This window comes from Lampris incognitus, chromosome 10 (genome assembly GCF_029633865.1).
Source record: "Lampris incognitus isolate fLamInc1 chromosome 10, fLamInc1.hap2, whole genome shotgun sequence".
In the NCBI taxonomy this organism is placed as follows: domain Eukaryota; kingdom Metazoa; phylum Chordata; class Actinopteri; order Lampriformes; family Lampridae; genus Lampris; species Lampris incognitus.
In genome coordinates this window covers 45,375,854-45,395,917 of record NC_079220.1, presented here as the reverse complement: position 1 = coordinate 45,395,917, position 20,064 = coordinate 45,375,854, and the positions used below count along the sequence as shown (strand labels likewise).

Below are 20,064 nucleotides of genomic sequence, written 5' to 3'. Positions count from 1 at the left end.
TAATGTCAAAGAAATTATATATAAAGCAAATAGTCATCTGGGATATGGCCTGTGCTCATCAACACAGACAGCCTAATAGACACTTAACCTGATCAGCATCACCTGTTTAATCATCATCATCAACGGTCACTCGGGGTCGAGTTATGACCGTCCTCCCTCTGAGTCTTCAGGTGGGTGTAGAGGCCGATCCTGGAGCCGCCTAATGGTAGGACGCCTGCGCGTGACAGCTTTTTGTGAGTAGCTGATGCACCTGCAGCCACCACACGGTCCTTGGCAGGGGGGGGCCAGAGTCCAATGGCATGGAGAACCAAGATGATTGGGGACCTTCATCTGCCTTCGCTGCCATTGTGACCTGGAGACACCCTCCGCCAGTTCCGCTGTTGAGGTCTTTGTTGGATCGCACTTTGTCTGGAACCCCACCCTTGACCTATCCACCTTGGGTGACCCTACCAGGAGCTAGGCTCCAGACGGCATATAGCTCTTGGGATTATTGGTACATGCAAGCTTCTCCACCACGGCAAGGTGCCGATCCAGGTAAAGAACCTGTGTAATGTAACTGTAATGATGTGATGGAATAACAAGAAGATTAGTTTCTGTCATACACAATACTCTTGTTCTTCTTAATGTTGCCAGGTTGAATTATTGAACTACTCTATTGAGTACTTTCACCAAAGAGGTGTCTCCAGGATTGTTCTGAGATGAGGATGATTAGATGAGGATCATTGTACCACTGTGATGGTATAGCACAAGAATCATTTATGAATTTGATATCATGAGAAATATATTGCTCTATTAGGATGCAATATGTCTTTGAACCACACCATGGCTTTTACATGACCTTCCTGTCTGATGAACCATGATGTACCCCTGAAAAAGGCAATTTTTATAATTTGCTATTATCCAAAACAAAGAATATAAATGACATAAGTGAAAACCTGTAATACTTCCCTCTAACTGCCACTGCTCTCTTTCTCCCTCACTTCTCCAAGGTTCTCAAAGGGTGGCACGCATCATCCTGCAGGCAGCCGCTATTCACCTGACCCCGGTCACATTGGAGCTAGGTGGCAAGTGCCCGTGCTTAATTTCTGAAGAGGTGGACATCCTGGCTGCTGCCCACCGCCTTGCCTGGGCCAAGTTTTTCAATACTGGCCAAAGTTGTGTGGCACCCGATTATGTGCTGTGCTCGCAGGCCACTTGCGACGCCTTGCTCCCTGCACTGCAGCAGACGCTGGAGGATTTCTACACTAAAGACCCACAGAAGTGTCCTGACCTGGGTCGAATAATCTCTGACAGACACTGGACTCGTCTGACAGACCTGCTTCAGAAGTCCCAAGGCAGAGTGGTTCTGGGAGGGCAGAGCAATCAGTCGGAAAAATACTTCGGTGGGTTAATAAGTGGAAATAATGGTGAAGATATATCATAATAAGCAGTCTTTGGTGCCATCTGGTGACATATTATTTCAGAAGGCCAGGGGGTTTTGTTGTTGTTGTTGAGCTTCATTGATAAAACATTCACTAGCTCTTGCAACAAGTTATTCTTCTTAAAGTTGCCAGGTTGAACTAATCTATTGAGTACTTTCAGCAAAGAGGTGTCTCCAGGATTTTCCTGAGATAAGCACTCAAATATGATCTAAAACGGACACGAAATTCATTTCCCATATCAGCTCAGTCTTCCCTCAGAGCTGGCCTACACTTGGGGCAACAGTCTATCTGGTGAGGTCCAACCAGTAAGTTATAGTAGGTCCAGGTGTGTGTGGCCTCCTGGTAGGAGCTATTTGTCGTGCTCCCAGGATGCAGCAGAAAACTTAGCCCAGGGTTGGGAGTAGAGAGCAATATCTCTATCACCAATATCTCCTTTAATTGATGGTTTTTGCTGATGATGGATGCGTGCAATTATCACAGTTCCTTCCTTCTTTCTTTGCTTTTTATATAATCTCCCAATTGTGCTCTCACCAGCTCCCACAGTTATAGTTGATGTTAAAGAGGATGATGCTCTGATGGAGGAGGAGATTTTTGGGCCCATCCTACCTATTCTCACTATAGAGTCTCTGGAAGAGGGCATCAGCTTCATCAACCGCAAGGAGAAACCACTGGCTCTCTACGTCTTCTCTGACAAATCCTCTGTAAGACAAAACCTAACACTGCTGCCCCCACCCAGCAGCTTTTAGCTACACAGCTATAACATGCCCAAGATGATGTTTGAACTTGCTGTGTATATTCTTATTGATATCACCCGTCTTGTTAAGGTGGTAACCAAAGTGCTGGAGCAGACAAGTAGTGGAGGCTTCTGCTCTAATGATGGAATAGTCCACATGACCCTCCCTGGCTTGCCATTTGGAGGTGTAGGTAAGCATGACCCTTGTTGAAGCACTAATTTGTTTGCTTATTTATTTTATTTTCTACCCCCACTCCCTTTTTCTCCCCAATTGAATTTGGCCAATTACCCCTCTCTTCCAAGCCGTCCTGGTCACTGCTCCATCCCCTCTGCCGATCCAGGGAGGGCTGCAGACTACCACATGCCTCCTCTGATACATGTGGAGTCACCAGCCACTTCTTTTCACCTGACAGTGAGGAGTTTTGTCAGGGGGACGTAGCTGATGGGAGGATCACGCTATTCCCCCCAGTTCTCCCTCCCCCCTGAACTGGCGCCCTGACTGACCAGAAGAGGTGCTAGTGCAGCCACCAGGACACACCCACATCCGGCTTCCCACCCACAGACACGGCCAATTGTGCCTGTAGGGATGCCCAACCAAGCTGGAGGTAACATGGGGATTCGAACCAGCGATCCCCATGTTGGCAGGCAACGGAATAGACCACTATGCCACCCAGACACCCTGGCCATGTTTTTAAGGCAGTTGACAGACTGAGTAGTTTGTCTATTTAATATATTGCCTATCTATAACTGTACTGGCTTAGTATACCAAAAAAAAAGTTAAGTCTCCCCTAAAATGCAAACTATTTGTTCACTGCAAAAACTCTAACCCTAACCTGTATCACACACTGCCACGAGAAAAAGAAAGTTACTTGCTTTCAGCTGCATGGATCCATGCACAAGCGTTTACCTGCCTATGGCTTTGGGAATCTGTGTATGCACTTTTTGTTCTTGATAAGAGCTAAGCAGCACATTGTTCAAAATCAAGGATAACCTTGATTTTAAAATTAAGGATAACCTTGATTTTGCTGGTTGCCTAGATAAAGCAAAACGTGTGTTTCACATTTTCATTTATGCCTAAAACAAATCAGTGTTGACATGGTGTGTAGACCTCTGATACCCACTGTTTGCATGTAACCTACAAAGTTTTATTGTTTTTTTTTTGTTTTTTTTTTATGAGTGATTGCAAGTGACAGAGGAATTAAATGTGAAACCTCTGTCCTAAATGTACCCTACAGGGGCCAGTGGCTGGGGTAGCTACCATGGACGCTGGGGTTTTGAGACATTCAGCCACAGGCGGAGCTGCATGCTGCGAGGCTGGGCTCTGGAGAGAATAAACACCCTGCGCTACCCTCCGTACCAGGAGAACAACCTGGGCTGGCTCCGCTGGACCATCTCCCCCAAGAAGAACGTCTTCAACAACTGCTCCCTCATGTGATGGCCCGCAGGAACGAGGTGGTCTGGGCCTGTGTGCACTGTGTCAAGAAGACTGATCTTTCATATCGGCTTCGTTCTGTCTCAATAATGTAACCGTGTACAACCACAGATGTGTAGACTCGCTAGCCCTTGGCTAACGGGTCGGACCCTTTAGTTGACTGGTTAGCGTAGTCACCCATGGTGCGGGGAACCCAGGTTCAATCCCCCCTGCTCCCTTAATTCACGCTACAATAATATGGGACAGGGTGTCGCTGTTTCTGAGGAGAAATCGTCCTGTGACTCTCGTCTTGAGACGGGGTGTGTATATCCAGTGTTTGCTCAAGTGGGTAGCACACTAGCTGGTGCTGGTTTACAGCGATATGTGTTTCTCATGTGTCTGCTTAACTGTACGTCTTTATTTTTAACACTACTCAGCCTGCAAACTGTCAAAAGACAAGGCCTTTTTTTTAGCCCTTTGATATTTTTTTTGTGCCCCCCCCCCTTCTTAGTTGGGATTTGAATGAATGTACTACTTTCTTTTGTCTTTGAGGTTCTTTTCATTCTTTACATTTTTCTTTTGTATGCACACTGGTTCTTTTCACACTGCACCTCCCATAAAGAGTTGAGTCGCCAACTCAACACATAGGGGCTGAGGGCACGCGTGTCACCTGGTTTTGGTTTAACACAATGTGCAGGACTGGTTTTGCCACCTTTAACCTTACTGGTGTGAGAGTTCCTTATCGTTTCCTTTCCTTGCCTCTTAAATTCTTAGTGATGGTTAAAAGCTATACGAGTCATGATCTTGTCACACCTGAAAGCCTCGACCAACCATAACTGCTACATCAACATAGATGAGCAAAACCATTTTAATTGTAGAACTTTTAGATGGATATGATGAACTGGCATGCAGATAAACCAACGTACCCTGTCAACTCTGATCATTCTGCACAAGGGACACGGTTACATATGGGTTTTAGAAAGATGTGATTGTTTAAAATGCTGTTATATTTTCATACATTCTCTGTAGAACTTTCAAGTGCTTCGATAAATCACTACAGATCATTTTATCCAGGATTAACTGATTTTTATTTGTGCTTTGTAAAGATCACATGTAGATATTTTTGTCTGTCTTTGTTTTTAATGAAATGCTGTGATTAAAGTTCAAATTTAGCTTACATTCATCGTATATTTATGGATTGCAGTTGCCACGAACTAGAACAGCAAAGGTTTCATCAGTACCTTGCTGATCAGCAAATGTGAGAGTACTTGACCAGGCAGGTTTTGGTCACCTATAACGCTGGAGAAGATGTGTAGAACAAATCTTGCATCTTTCTTAATGGAGTTCAAAAATTACTTCATGGTTGTATACCATAAAATGTAAAACTAACATGGAGAACACAATATGAGATTATGACATAGGCCACATTTTTAAAACCATTTCAGATATTAAACCGTTTATATAAGTTGGGGGCGGTAAATGGCACCATCATCCCTTTGCTAGTCTAGCCCGTGGAGTAGCACTGCTTCTGAAGCGGTTAATAGGATGCAGTTTGGCGTGCCTCACACACACTTCCATTTTAATGTGTAGCATGTTCATTTGACAGACTACTACTACTACTTTTGGCTGCTCCCATTTGGGGTCGCCACAGTGGATCATCTGTTTCCATTTCTTCCTGTCCTCTGCATCTTCCTCTATCACACCCGCCACCTGCGTGTCCTCCCCTACCACATCCATAAACCTCTTTGGCCTTCCTCTTCCTCTTCTCTGGCAGCTCCATATTCAGCATCCTTCTCCCAATATACCCAGTATCTCTCCTCCACACATGTCCAAGCCATCTCAATCTTGTCTCTCTTGCTCTGTCTCCAAACCGTCCATCCTGAGCTGCCCCTCTAATATAATCGTTCCTAATCCTGTCCTTCTTCATCACTCCCAATGAAAATCTTAGCATCTTCATCTTTTGCCACCTCCAGCTCCACCTCCTGTCTTTTCTTTGTCAGTGCCACTGTCTCGTTATTAAGGGTCATTTGGCAACCACCACAAAACATCGATAAATGTCAAGTGTTATCCTGTCAACTTTGGGCACATAATGCATTATTGTTGATGAAATCCAAAACAACTTGTTTATTCTTCCATGACACGAAGGAGCAACACTTCATTTTGTCCATGAAACTGAGTTTTCTGACTTTTGTGGACAAAAATGAAACGGTTTGATTCCATGGAGAAAATCCTTGTATTTAGATGAAATTACTTACTTTGATTTACGAGTTGATTAACTGCTTGAAATGCATTTGCTAAATAGTAATTTCTGAATTAATCTGTACTTTAGATTTTTTTTTTTTTACAAATAACTTTCTGATAAAAAGGCCACTGGCAAGAATAAATTCCCAGTGGTTCATTACTAAATAGTTTTGTTTTCATTAAGCTATTTTATGCATGCCAAATATTTTGAAATATTAAAAAAAAATCACATTAAGATAGAAAAGCAATCTGAGCTTTTTGCAGCTTCCCACTGGCAAGTCAAGTTTAGTAGCCCCTGCAAAGACATTTTCTGGTATGTTTTTTTTTACATATAGTAGCCATGTATACAGGGAGATTGATGAAGTGCATTAAACATGCATGTGGTTTTATAAAATGAAAATGCATCTGGTTTTATAATTTGTGCATGTAAACATAAGTTTTTTCATGAAGAAAATACAACATAACTCATTCAGTTTTTACTAAAAAAAAAAAATCATGAACTCTGGGTTTAAACCAATGAGGAGGCAGACTGCATCTAATAAACCAATAGTCAGAAACCAAAAACTCTTGGTATAGTTTAATTTTTGTTATATAGGAGGTATCAGTTCGACTTTAAAAACAGGATTTCAGCAGCTCAATTTGTCTTGATGTAAGGTCATTTGATATAAAATTACATTTTGCTGAAAACAACTAATTTTTTAAAGCAAATAACTCCATATGGTATTAACATAATTCTATCAATAAACATGAATATTCAAATACAGCTCCAGCTGCCTTCCAGGTCTTCTAACAATGAGATGCAGATTGTACTGGGTCCAGGCTTAACACCCAACATAACACCTAGGCTATTATCGGTAATGTTTGACTTATTACTGTAGCTGTACTGTGAATCCCATTGCATAAATATGTTCAGTTTTTGGACAGCTGTACACAATGACAGTGTTTTGTGCACATGGTCAGTAGGAAAAATTCTCACAAGGAAGACTTAAGACTACTGAAATGCGCCACATTGGCTCCTTACTTTCAGGACTTCCTGTGAAACTTGTCTGCTGAGCTCTTATCGTGGCGAGACAGGAAGTTCATGGTTCAGGTTTGTAGGAGGAGGGGGTGCTCGTCCCAGGAGGAGCTTGCTCAGGGACCGAATGTTCAGAGGTGGCGGAGGGGCTGGCTGTGGCCGCTGGCTCCTTCTGGACCAGCTCAGGCTCATCCTGGCCAGCTTGGGGTGGGTGCACTAGAACTCTGTCAATAAGGCCGAAGTCCTGAGCCTCCATGGGACTCATGTAGCGGTCTCTCTCCATCACACCCTCTAAGAGATAGTTAAATGTGAGAGAGGAATGAGTATTCCAGCACAAATGTCTTCCAACAGCTTTTTTCCAAAACATTATATATATATAAATATATAACTTTGTTAAAAGAAACACTCAATGGTAGGGAAAGTGCTCAACAAATAAGGAGCAAAATAATCCAGAGTCCAGTAAATTCTTTATGAGACAGTACAAGCCTGTTTCATGCCATAAGTAACCTTCCCTGTACAGCTGATGATATTATATATATATATATATATATATATATATATATATATATATATATTCCCCCTTCTTCTCCGCCAATTGTATTCGGCCAATTACCTCACTCTTCTAAGCTGTCCCGGTCGCTGCTCCACCCCCTCTGCCTACCCAGGGAGGGCTGTAGACTACCACACGCTTCCTCTGATACATGTGGAGTCGCCAGCAATTTCTTTTCACTTGACAGTGAGGAGTTTCACCAGGGGGACATAGCACATGGGAGGATCACGACATTCCCCCAGTTCCCCCTCCTCCTTGAACAGGTGCCCCGACCAACCAGAGGAGGTGCTAGTGCAGCAACCAGGACATGTACCCACCCGCAGACAAGGCCAACTGTGTCTGTAGGTATGCCCGACCAAACCGAAGGTAACACGGGGATTCGAACTGGCGATTCCCATGTTGGTAGGCAACAGAATAGACCGCCACGCCACCTGGATGCCCCACATAATATTTTCTTTATGGCTTATGAGACATTTCTTTTCACTGGCATTAATAATTTACATCTAATCACATTTATGATTTCATGAGGACTTGGAGCCAGTTACCATGTCTGGAGTATCTCTAATTAAAAAAGACACATGGGAAAATTAAAGTAACTTAAGGTCATCTGGCTCAAAGTTGTCCTTTAGTTAACATCTCTGCAAACATACAACAGTAGCAATTTCATGGTGCTATTAAAGTTATATACCATTAATAAAGCTAGGCAGAGTTGGAAGCAATAGCATTTTGTTGGTGGGTTAAACTGTCTTGCAGAATTGTGATGTTGTGGCAGGAATGAGGAAAAACACAGGAGACCAAGGCGAGTTTGATGTTTATTCCTCAACTCCAAAAACCAACTGCAGCAGGAACAACCCTGCACCGGCGAGCCCGGGAACGTAAACCACGCCCCCAGCTCACAGTCCTGCTGGGTGAGAGGCATAGCCCCTAGTGTCCGCCACACAGCCCCCCCCCCCCGAACACCCAGAAGGGACTCCTGGAAAGAAAATTAGTGTCTCACTGGAGGCTTAAGCAGCCTGCCATAACGGCTGCGCCGTCCCTCAGCCAAAACAGTAGGTTAAACACAGTCCAAAGCCGGCTGAGAAGCAGAACGCTGAACCCGTGAAGACACCGCCGGGGTCCTGGAAGGAGGACGACCCCGACGGGGAACCTGGGCCAGAAACACAACTTCGCCTGCCACCCTGTGCGCCGGTTTAAGCCTATCAAGCATGACACGCTCCCTACGCCCACCCATATCTAACACAAAACCCTTAGGACCCGTCTCAAGAACCCGAAATGGACCATCGTATGGGGGTTGGAGGGGCGAGCGGTGAGCATCATGCCGTACAAGAACAAAACGAGCCGACATGAGCTCCGCAGGCACGAACGACCGCGGAAAACAGTGGTGAACGGGGCCTGGAACCCGAGTGCTGTCGGACATAAAAGGATAAACGGCCGGACGGGGTCGAGGAGCGGAACTCCCAGGCAAAAATTCCCCAGGGACGCAGAGCGGCTGACCGAGCACCAGCTCAGCGGGTGACGCGTCGAGGTCCTTCTTAGGAGCCGAACGCAACCCGAGCATAACCCAAGGTAAACGATCCACCCAGTTACCATCCGAGAGCGCAGTGTTGCCTTGAGCGACCGGTGAAAACGTTCACACAACCCGTTAGCCTGAGGGTGATACGCGGTAGTGCGGTGTACCTGCACACCCAAGGATCGCGCAAGTGCCGACCAGAGCTCTGACACGAACTGGGGGCCCCTGTCTGAGGTGATATCTGACGGAGTGCCGAAACGGGCGACCCAGGAGGAAAGAAAAGCGCGTGCAGCATCTGAGGATGTTGTGGAGGATAGAGGGACAGCCTCTGGCCACCTGGTGGTCCGATCTACCATTGTGAGCAGGTGCGTAAAACCCTGTGAAGAAGGTAGAGGGCCCACCAGGTCCACATGCACGTGGTCGAAACGTCTGGCCGGGATCGGAAACGGTTCGAGGGGCGATTTAGTGTGCTGGTGGACCTTAGCGCGCTGGCACGCTACACATGCAGCTGCCCACCCCTTGACGTCCTTGCGGAGGCCAGGCCAGACGAACTTGGAACTGACCAACTTCACCGACGCCCGAACTCCAGGGTGCGAGAGGCAGTGAATCGAATCGAAAACTCGACGGCGCCAGGCCACTGGAACAACGGGGCGGGGACGGCCGGTGGAGACATCGCAGAGGAGGGCAGGACTGCCTTCCTGCATCACAGTGTCCTCTAGCTTGAGACCGGTACGCGTTGACCTAAGGGCAAGGACGTCCGGGTCGCTGGGCTTGTCGGTAGCCATAGCGGAGAAATCCACACCAAGGTGCACAGGACACACAAGCACACGCAACAGACAATCAGCAACAGGGTTGGACTTCCCGGCCACATGCTGAATGTCCGTTGTGAACTCGGAGATCGCCGCTAGGTGGCGCTGTTGACGAGCAGACCACGGCTCAGTCACCTTGGACATGGCAAAAGTCAGCGGTTTATGATCCACATAAGCCGTGAATGGGTGACCCTCCAGCAGGAAGCGGAAATGACAGGTTGCAAGGTGCAGTGCCAGCAACTCCCGGTCAAAAACGCTGTACTTGCGCTCGCTATCCCGCAGTTTGCGGCTAAAAAATGCGAGTGGCTGCCACGCATTCGCCACACGCTATTCAACCACAGCCCCCACGGCTATGTGAGACGCATCGGTTGTTAAAGCTATGGACGCCGTAGGTGTGGGATGGGCGAGGAGGGCAGCGTTAGCCAGGGCGCACTTAGCTCCGTCAAAGGCCTGGACCCGTTCGGGAGTCCAGTCGACAGGGTCGTTAGCCTTCTTAAGCCGCAGGGCTTCGTAAAGTGGCTGAAGGAGGTGGGCAGCGCGAGGGAGGAAACGGTTATAGAAATTCACCATGCCCAAGAATTCCTGCAATGCCTTAACAGAGACCGGGCGGGGAAATTCCGCCACTGCTTGCACCTTAGAAGGCAACGGGATCGCGCCTTGCGGCGAAATGCGGTGACCCAAGAAGTCAATCACCGGCAGTCCAAACTGACACTTGGCCGGGTTGACTATCAGGCCGTGTTCGTCCAGACGACGGAAAACCTGTTTCAGGTGCGCCAGGTGCTCTTCAGCTGACGGACTGGCCACTAATATGTCGTCGAGATAAACGAACACGAAAGCAAGGTCACGCAACACCGAGTCCATCAGCCTCTGAAAGGTTTGCGCTGCCCCCTTCAAGCCAAAAGGCATGCGCATGAACTCAAAAAGCCCAAACGGGGTGATCACTGCGGTCTTGGGCACGTCCTCTGCGCGCACGGGAACCTGATGATAGCCGCGCACCAGGTCCACCTTAGAGAAAATAGTGGTACCTGCCAGGCGTGTGGAAAAGTCCTGTATGTGTGGGATGGGATAGCGGTCATTGGCGGTGACGTTGTTCAGGCGACGAAAATCGCCGCCGCCACGACCCATCCGCCTTGGGCACCATGTGAAGCGGCGAGGCCCACGGGCTGTTGGAACGCCTCTCTATACCCAGACGCCCCATGATGGCGAACTCCTCCTTAGCTGTAGCCAATTTTACCGCGTCGAGGCGCCGCGCGCGCGCAAAAACTGGCGGCCCGACAGTGGGAATGAAATGTTCTACTCCGTGTTTAGTAACCGCGGTGGAAAAGGCAGGCGTAGTCACCGATGGAAAATCCGCCAGCAAACGCTGAAAAACATCACCTAATGCTAAAAAGTTAGCGTGTGTTAACGGCCCGGCTCCCCCTGTCTCGCACGGAACAGTGGCGAAAGACACAGCATCAATTAAACTGCGGTTTGCAACATCAACCAGCAGACCATTAGCACACAGAAAATCCGCGCCGATAATAGGAACAGTAATGGAGGCGACTACAAAGTCCCACTCAAAATGGCGCCCGTGGAAGCAAACAGTCACCAACCTTGTGCCAAACGTCGCAATGGACGAACCGTTAGCTGCACTTAAATGTGGGCCGCCGCTTTCGGCCGACCTGTCTGTCTTAGCAGGAGGGAGTAAGCTCGTTTGCGAGCCTGAGTCCACCAGAAACCGTCTTCCTGACATCGTGTCCTTAATGAAGAGCAGCTCACTACGTCCGCCAGCGCCCACAGCTGCTACTGAGCGCTGGCCCTGGAGTTTCCAGCCGCCTCAAACGTGCACGGAGGGACGCGGCACCTCGCCTTGCCGCCGAACCGCTGGTGGAAGAAACAGAGGCCTCTCCCGCGCCGTCTCCGGGCAGTCACTCCAGCCACCACTGCTGGGTCCGCGTCCTCCGACGTCGGCTGCAGAGGCTTCGATGCCACACTCTGCACAGAGAACCGTCTGGTAGCCAGCAGGACGCGATCGGCCTCCTCAGCCAAACCTCGGCAGTCACCAGCGGCCAGACACGGGGAGTTAGCCAAAGCCGCGCGCACAGGAGACGGGAGCTGGCGCAGGAAAACGTGCGGGAAAAGGAATCCACCTTCGTCTGAGCCTAGCAGCGACAGCATATTGTCCATGAGATCCACGGCCGTCCCGTCGCCCAAACCGGATAGGGAAAGGATTCTATCTGCCCTCTCTGCGGCAGATAGACTGTACCTCCGGAGCAGAAGATGTTTGAGGGCAACGTATTTACCGTGTTGCGGAGGGGCGCGCAACAGCTGCATGGCCCGGCGTGTGGACTGCTGGTCCAGCGCAGCGACGACCAAATAGTATCTGGAGTCGTCCGCGGAGATTCCACGCAGGTGGAACAGCGCCTGGACATGCTGGAACCACGAGGCCGGGTCGCTCTGCCAGAACTCTGGGAGTTTCACAGCCGCTGCGAGAACGGCCGGCTGTGAGAGTTGGGGCGGCGTGGCCGAAGTGGATTCACACTCAACTTCTGCTCCAAACATGTTCAATTCGGGGTCACCAATGTGGCAGGAATGAGGAAAAACACAGGAGACCAAGGCGAGTTTGATGTTTATTCCTCAACTCCAAAAACCAACTGCAGCAGGAACAACCCTGCACCGGCGAGCCCGGGAACGTAAACCACGCCCCCAGCTCACAGCCCTGCTGGGTGCATAGCCCCTAGTGTCCGCCACAATGTATTTATAAGCACATTTCAGTCGGAACTGTGTTGGGAGAAAGCATGACAAATTTCAAGTGTGCAGTATAAACATTAGGTATATAGTAGTCAGTACGCTAGTGCGTGGTTTCAGATGCAGTCTAACACAGTGGTTCTCAACCTTTTCAAGTCACGACCCCCCAGAATACCAGGCTTGTGTTCACGACCCCCCCCCCCCCCAATAGCATTGGGACATTTCACTCACAACATCCATCCATCCATTATCCAAACCGCTTATCCTGCTCTCAGGGTCGTGCGGATGCTGGAGCATATCCCAGTAGTCATTGGGCGGCAGGCTGGGAGACACCCTGGACAGGCCGCCAGTCCATCACAGGGCCGATACACACACGCACACAAATTCACACCTAGGGACAATTTAGTACCGCCAATTCACCTGACCTACATGTCTTTGGACTGTGGGAGGAAATCGGAGCACCCGGAGGAAATCCATGCAGACATGGGAAGAACATGCAAACTCCACACAGAGGATGCCCCGGGATGACCCCCAAGGTTGGACTACCCCGGGGCTTGAACCTAGGACCTTCTTGCTGTGAGGTGACCACGCTAACCACTGGGCCACCGAGCCACTTCACTCACAACACCCCGATGCAAACACATGAACTGTCTGCCCAGGACTGTTAAGGGATTACTGTAATATGAAAGCTACCAAACTGACACAGGAAGAATTTACCCACAGACACAACTCAATTTTGGTGTCTTTAGATTTATTGAAATAATGGCACTTCATGTGCACAAACACTTTGACTCTCCAACACACCCAATAAAATCTATTCTAAGGTAAATTATATCACTGGTACAGGCGATGTAATGTAAAAATCATTCCCGAGTCTAAAATATGTTGTTTTATTTTTCCCATGGCGCCACGGAACTGCTGCTGTGGGCTATGCATCACAAATTGTGGTCACTCATGCATGAGTGCGTCCTACTAAACATTAATCTTTGATATATAACCACATTTAAGCATAAATATGGACTTTTTTCCCTTCTTTTACAACATGTCACAGAACTGGTGACAAATTGGCACAAATGTGGCATACAAAATAAACAAAATAAATATTTTAACCTTCTTGTTCTGGACTGCAACTGCTATTACTCTGCTGTTGTCCTCGCTGTCCTTCAATTGCTGCAACTCATGTGTCCCACTTGCGTCTTTGTAACATTTATTTGAAGAAGTGTGCATAAGACTGACATGACATCATCATAACCATGATATGACACCTGTCATGAACGAAAATCTTTATGAATGTTTATGACTGTTGTCATTTAGTGCCTTTAAAATAAAGTTAAATCAGTTCATCTGGACAGGCACGTTTCATCACTCATCTGAGTGACCTCTTCAGTCTAAACTGACTGCAGGTATCCCCTCCCTCATAAACAATACTGTTGCATAACAACCGAAACCAACGATCAGTTTCATATGCAAATAGGCGTGACCATTAACTAGAGTTTCAATGGCCATGTGTGTTATTAACAGAGAATTTGGAAATGTTTGCAATCACAGCATGGTAAGATGGTGACAGATGTACTCTTAGCCTCACCCCCCCCCCCTCGGTTCAGTGACGGTCGTTCCTTCTCCACATAGATGGCCTCTTTGACTTTGAAACCAGCGTTGCTCCCTATCAATCCTCTGTGAATAGTACCATTGAAACTCTAGTTAATGGTCATGCCTATTTGCATATGAAATTGATCATTGGTTTCAGTTGGTATGCAACTGTATTGTTTATAAGGGTGGGGATACCTGCAGTCAGTTTAGACTGAAGAGTCACTTAGATGAGTGATGAAACGTTTCTGTCAATAAACATTGTGTCCAGATGAACTGATTCTACTTTTTTTGAGTTTCTTACCTGGATTAATGAGCATGCATAATGACATAAGTGTCATTCAGTTAATTATGTCATTTTTAAGGAAGAGTTGACATTGACGTCTGTTTTCGAGCTACAGACGCGTGAAATATACCAAATCAAGCGGCTCGGTTCCACTCGGGTTCTTACAACAAAGGCATCTCAAACAATGTCAACTTTACATTACAACAGCGCATCCAGGTAGCGCAGCGGTCTATTCCGTTGCCTCCCAACATGGGGATCGCCGGATCATATCCCCGTGTTACCTTCAGCTTGGTCAGGCGCCCTACAGACACAACTGGCCGTGTCTGCGGGTGGGAAGCCGGATGTAGATGTGTGTCCTGGTCACTGCACTAGCGCCTCCTCTGGTCCGTTGGGGGTGCCTGTTCAGGGGGGAGGGGGAACTGGGGGGAATAGCATGATCCTCCCACATGCTACATCCCCCTGGTGAGACTCCTCACTGTCAGGTGAAAAGAAGTGGCTGGCGACTCCACATGTATCAGTGGAGACATGTGGTAGTCTGCAGCCCTCCCCGGAGCAGCAGAGGGGGTGGAGCAGTGACGGGGACAGCTCAGAAGAGTCGGGTAATTGGACAGGTACAATTGCAGAGAAAAAAGGGGGGAATCCCCCCCCCCAAAAAAACCTTTGCATTACAAATGACATAACTGACTGAATGAAACGCAATGACAACAGTCATAAACATTCATAAAGATTCATTCATGTTCATTACAATTGTCATGTCATGCTATGATAGTATCATGTCAGTTTTATGCACACCCCTTCAAATAAAGTGTGACCCGCTTTTGATATAGTCTTTGACATATCAACAATGTACATTGTCCTCCTTCGATTTTCTTAACAACCGTTGCTCAACACAAAATAGCCACCAAGACCACTGGATCCCAGGGTCCTCCTAAGAAGCTGACACTTAAAATATTACTGATGTACATCTTTAGGTGAATCATATGACAATAAATTGAATGCATTTTTTAAGGTGACAATGATATGTTCGATTTCTGTAACATTCAATGCCTGCAATGTTTTTTTTCTAGCTGATCCTGATATAAAGAATTATTGTTATTAGCTACTAAACGTAGACATTTAGTACTGAATTGCTCTCTTAAAGAAGTATTGACGTATACCGAGGGCCAACGCGGAGCACACTGCCTGACAGCACAGCAATTAAAGACACAATACACTTATTGCTCACATCAGGTATGAAAAATAGGTGTACTGTGCTTGTTTTCACCACAACCATCTCACAACCCCACTTTGAGAACCAATGGTCTAACAGACCCAAAGTTAAATTATGATTCAGGCAAGTAACACCATGTGGCTAGACAGTGACACCAACTTTCACACTGTTATTGATAAGTTGCCAGCACTTCAGGCTGGTAGTTGCATGTGCGTTCCTTCAATTGCTCTTGGCAACAAATTTCAGTGGTAGAGCAATAACGTGCTTTCACTTTATAGTAATGAAATAATGGTATGGATGGTGTCGAGATTTAATTGCTAGGGTAATTCTGATACCATAAGCTACCAGAAAAACCGCTTAGCGTGACAGTTTATAGATACAATTTACATTTTGGGAAAACATACCGATGGTCTCCAGCGGCTGCCCAGTGTGTTTGGCGTAGATGTTGTTGATCTGCCTTTTGAGCTTCAGGATTTCCTCAGCCTGGATGGCAATGTCTGTGGCTTGACCCTGGACACAAGGTGCAAATGAATGTGATTAACCATTTAAGCACGTGATGAAAACCATTCTCTGGACTTTTCAAGATGCTAGGAAACTGAATGCCTTATTGGCTCTGCTTTTCTGGTTTCAAACCTCTCAACTACACTGTCTAATTCTCATTCAATCAAATCATTTCACAGCAGCAAATTATGTTTTCTGCCCCTCAAAAATGAAAATATATTTACTAAATAAATTACTAAATTCATTTATTTAAAATATGTTTAAATATATTTAAATAAATGTATTTATTTATTGTATATATAAATATATTTATTTAAATATATTTATATATACTTACTTTATTATATCTAATTCCGTCCAGGGTGTCTCCCCGCCTGCCGCCCAATGACTGCTGGGATAGGTTCCAGCATCCCACGACCCTAAGTAAGCATAAGGGGCTTGGATAATGGATGGGATATCTAATTCCAAAATAATAAAATTGAATGATAGGGCTTCAGTCTGTATTGTGAACACCGCAACCTCCCCAACTCTAATTAAAGACCCTCTTAAAAGATGTTTTATCATCCATTTACTCCACTGCAAACCATTCTTACCAAAACCAAATGGTACCCTTACCCTTGCTCCTCCAGAGGGCTGGTGGATCATAATACGGGCATTAGGCAGTGAATGCCTCATGCCAGCTGTACCTGCCGCCAGAAGCAAGCTACCCATACTAGCTGCCTGACCCACACACCAAGTGGAAATTGGATTAAGAATGTACTGCATGGTGTCGTAGATGGCTAGGCCTGCTGTCACCACACCACCTCGGGTGGGGGAAAGGAGTGAATGTAAGAGAAAAAAGAGAAATGTATATTAGTTTAATGTTAAATACATCTTCATTGTGAGAGTATCTCATGCCCCTTTAACTCTAAGACACTTCAAGTTTTCCATACAATTACATAGTAAGTAAATACCGGGACTGTTGATGTACATGTGGATGGGTTTGTTGTTACTCTCTGACTGAAGAAAGAGAAGTTGGGCGATAACCAGACTGGCTATAGAGTCATCAATCTGAATAGAGATAGCATACGAGGAACAAGAAATGAAAGGTGTGTGAGAGAGAAAGATCAATGTAACTAAGACACATCAGATAAGCATTTATAGCCCGCTGAAGACCATTTCAGTATGCCAGACAACACTTACAGGGCCCATTACACAGATGATTCTCTCCCTCAAGAGACGAGAGTAGATGTCATATGCTCGTTCACCTCTTCCCTGGAAAAAGAAAAAAAGTAAGCTCTTTAGAAGCTTTCACCTTTTGCAGACAAAAAATGTTGTCCATGTAGAGGAGTTTAAGTCAGGAATATATGGCAGTTATCAAAGTGAGAGAGCTCCGGTAAAACTGAACTGAACTGGACAGGAGGAAATGTTTTATGTTGATGTTGCAGTTTCAAGTGGGGCTCACCGTCTGCTCCACGACAATTGGTATGAGTGGACTCCTCCAAAGAGGACTGTGGTGGATGGACCGGGTACACTTCATCGCCGACATCCCACAGCGAAACGCGCTCTAACAGACCACACACGGATCACACGGTGTCACGGTCACAGTATTAGACTCAATGGATTATTTTGCTCCTTATTTGTCGAGCACTTCCCCATTGAGTGTTTCTTTTAACAAAGTTTTATATATACACACACACACACACATATATATATATATACACACATATATATATATACACACACACACACATATATATATATATATACATACACACATATGTATGTGTGTGTATATATATATATATGTGTGTGTGTGTGTGTGTGTGTGTGTGTGTGTGTGCTCAAACCACTTCTGATCACAGACTGGTTTTCGCGTTAGACTACGGACACATAATAATGAATAAATATGAAATCTGGGTGTAGCGGTGGTGCGCTGAAGATGACTGATGCTAAGTTACACAAGTTGGTGGCTGCGATACGAGTTGTTCTCGAGGTAAAAAACACGGGACAGCGGCTCGTATCAGCAGTAAACACACGCAGACCTCTTCCCCGTCTACACCCAACTGACACGGTAAACAGCACAGGGCAAAATACAAATTAGATTGACAGTTGTGTAGGCTGCAGCGACTACTCACTCGTAGTAGCATTTTGTAGTCTGTTATATGCAATCTCCTCTGTGTGTGAACTTTGCTGCACCGGAAGCAGTTCCTCTATGGATCTCCGTCTTCCGGCATGCGCTGTGACCCCCCTTTCTCCACCCCCCCCACACGCGCGCACACACAAACAGCCATAGCGCACATGGGAAAACCACATTACAACCTATACAGAGGATTAAATATTTAAAAAATCAGCCAGAACCTAAATAAACGGGATTTCCAAAGTGCGGTGCACGTACCCTTTGTGGTTCTCGAGCTGCCTCTAGAGGGAAAGCGAGAGGAAAAATGTAACGATCTCTCTCTCTCTCTCTCTCTCTCTCTCTCTCTCTCTCTCTCTCTCTCTCTCTCTCTCTCTCTCTCTCTCTCTGAGTTCAATTCAATAATGCTTTATTGGCATGACATACGTTTGTGTACATATTGCCAAAGAATATTGAACAACAACAAAACAATACAACAATGATCATAATAATAACAGCAACGACAACAATCATTATTATATCAAACAACAACAGTCTCTCTCTCTTTCTCTCTCTCTCTCCCCCTCTCAGTTCAATTCAAGTCAATTCAATAATGCTTTATTGGCAGGACTGCATTAATTACAATTTTGCCAAAACAGGTGACAGCGAAACAGGCCAACAGAGTACCAACAAATAAACATTAAAACAAACGGAAAAGGGAATGGGTAGAACTGACCGAAACAGAATAGCACTTGAACAGCAACTGACAGTAGTAGAGAGTGTTTTGGTCACTCACCAAAACACTTTGACATCCCCCCTTCCCTATCTCCTCTGCAATTGAAAATCCTCAAATGGATCCTGTTTTTTGTCCACGTTATTGTAGCGAATTCAGGTGGCAGCCGGGAAACGAACCAGTGTCTCCCGCAGCACTGGGCGGCAGCTTTAACCAGTCGACTAAAGAGTCAAACCCATTTACAAAGGGCAAGTGAGTCTATTTATTCGTCCCGTGCACGTTACACTACCCCCGATAGCCTTACGGTCGCTCCATCCCACTTCTGACACCAATGTAGCGAATTCGGGGGACGACGCAACCACAGGAACTGCCGCGGCCGGGAAGCGAACCCGTATCGCCCGCACCGCAGCAGACATCGCTAACCGCTCGACTGAAGGGTCAGACCCGCCAGCCAGCGGCCAGCGGGTCTTATCCATGCACGTTACAATATCAACTCCCTCACGCTTCTGGGTGCACGCGCTTCCGATGGCCTCACAGTCTCACCATCTCACTTCTGACACCAGTGCAGCGAATTTGGAGGCATTGATTCATGGGTTCGCGTCCTGGCTGCGGCGGTGCTCGGGCTGCCCCCGAATTCATTACATTATGTTTAACATTGTAGCGAATTTGGGGGGGGGGGGGGCAGCCCGGGACCGCCACAGCCGGGACGCGAACCCGTATCTCCTGCACCACGGGCGACATCTATGCTATGCTATGTTACGTTGTGTTTCTTAGCCTATGCGTGTGTCATTCTCTCTTACGTGGTGGCTCGTGTGTAACGGTATTGCAATTTGATTCAAGTTACTGCTGTTCTAATTTCCATAAAAGCAATGTTATGTATGGTTAATTGTAATTTAAACTTGATGCAAATTTTCTTTAATGCGGCAGAAAATATGACCGCATTTTCCCCATCTTCACTCGTGATGGGCCTCTCTGCTTCTGAGCACGTGGGAGTGTCCTCATCCTCACCCATCCTCTACTCTGTAAAAGTGACGGCTTGTGTATGACTTTTTTGGCAATTTATTGAAACTTTGTTGCAGTGTAGTTTCATTTTCATTCGAATGTGAGAGCAACATTGTTGCAATCTGTTGAATATTGTGTTACGTGTGTTGTGATTACTTGTGCATGATTAAACTTGATGCCTTTAACACGGCTATAAATAGGCTATGTTGTGTTTTTGTGTGAAGGTGTGAGGG

At 46.5% G+C, this 20,064-nt stretch overlaps 2 protein-coding genes across 4 annotated transcripts in view; one reads left to right on the top strand and one right to left on the bottom strand.

Annotated features, from left to right (window-relative positions):
• The window catches only part of aldh3b1 (aldehyde dehydrogenase 3 family, member B1), a 40,677-nt gene extending 34,464 nt beyond the window's left edge, over nucleotides 1–6,213 (top strand). For 2 of the 3 annotated variants that reach the window (XM_056287465.1, XM_056287467.1), the window contains 4 exons: nucleotides 990–1,382; nucleotides 1,956–2,122; nucleotides 2,246–2,345; nucleotides 3,390–6,213. In XM_056287465.1, the coding sequence (XP_056143440.1) occupies nucleotides 990–1,382; nucleotides 1,956–2,122; nucleotides 2,246–2,345; nucleotides 3,390–3,589 (860 nt within the window). In that variant the 3' untranslated portion in view covers nucleotides 3,590–6,213. Of the gene's footprint in view, nucleotides 1–109; nucleotides 535–989; nucleotides 1,383–1,955; nucleotides 2,123–2,245; nucleotides 2,346–3,389 lie in introns of those variants that run through there. The other variant, XM_056287466.1, reaches the window with a different exon arrangement.
• A 155-nt stretch (nucleotides 6,214–6,368) lies between these two features.
• Nucleotides 6,369–18,168, bottom strand: clpp (caseinolytic mitochondrial matrix peptidase proteolytic subunit). The gene is made up of 7 exons (XM_056287469.1): nucleotides 18,119–18,168; nucleotides 17,446–17,547; nucleotides 17,184–17,255; nucleotides 16,955–17,051; nucleotides 16,617–16,804; nucleotides 15,905–16,010; nucleotides 6,369–7,112 (listed from the first exon to the last, which is right to left on the bottom strand). The coding sequence occupies exons 1-7, from the start codon at nucleotides 18,128–18,130 to the stop codon at nucleotides 6,886–6,888; spliced, it is 804 nt and encodes a 267-aa protein (XP_056143444.1). The 5' UTR covers nucleotides 18,131–18,168; the 3' UTR covers nucleotides 6,369–6,885.
• Between the last annotated feature and the right edge of the window lie 1,896 nt (nucleotides 18,169–20,064).

Excerpts from the sequence above, each read along its gene's own strand:
- clpp (XM_056287469.1), bottom strand. Across the intron at positions 16,011-16,616 it reads AGCCCTCTGGAGGAGCAAGG|GGTCAAGCCACAGACATTGC; the intron begins GTAAGGGTACCA and ends CCTTGTGTCCAG. Across the intron at positions 7,113-15,904 it reads GCAGCCGCTGGAGACCATCG|AGGGTGTGATGGAGAGAGAC; the intron begins GTATGTTTTCCC and ends ACTATCTCTTAG.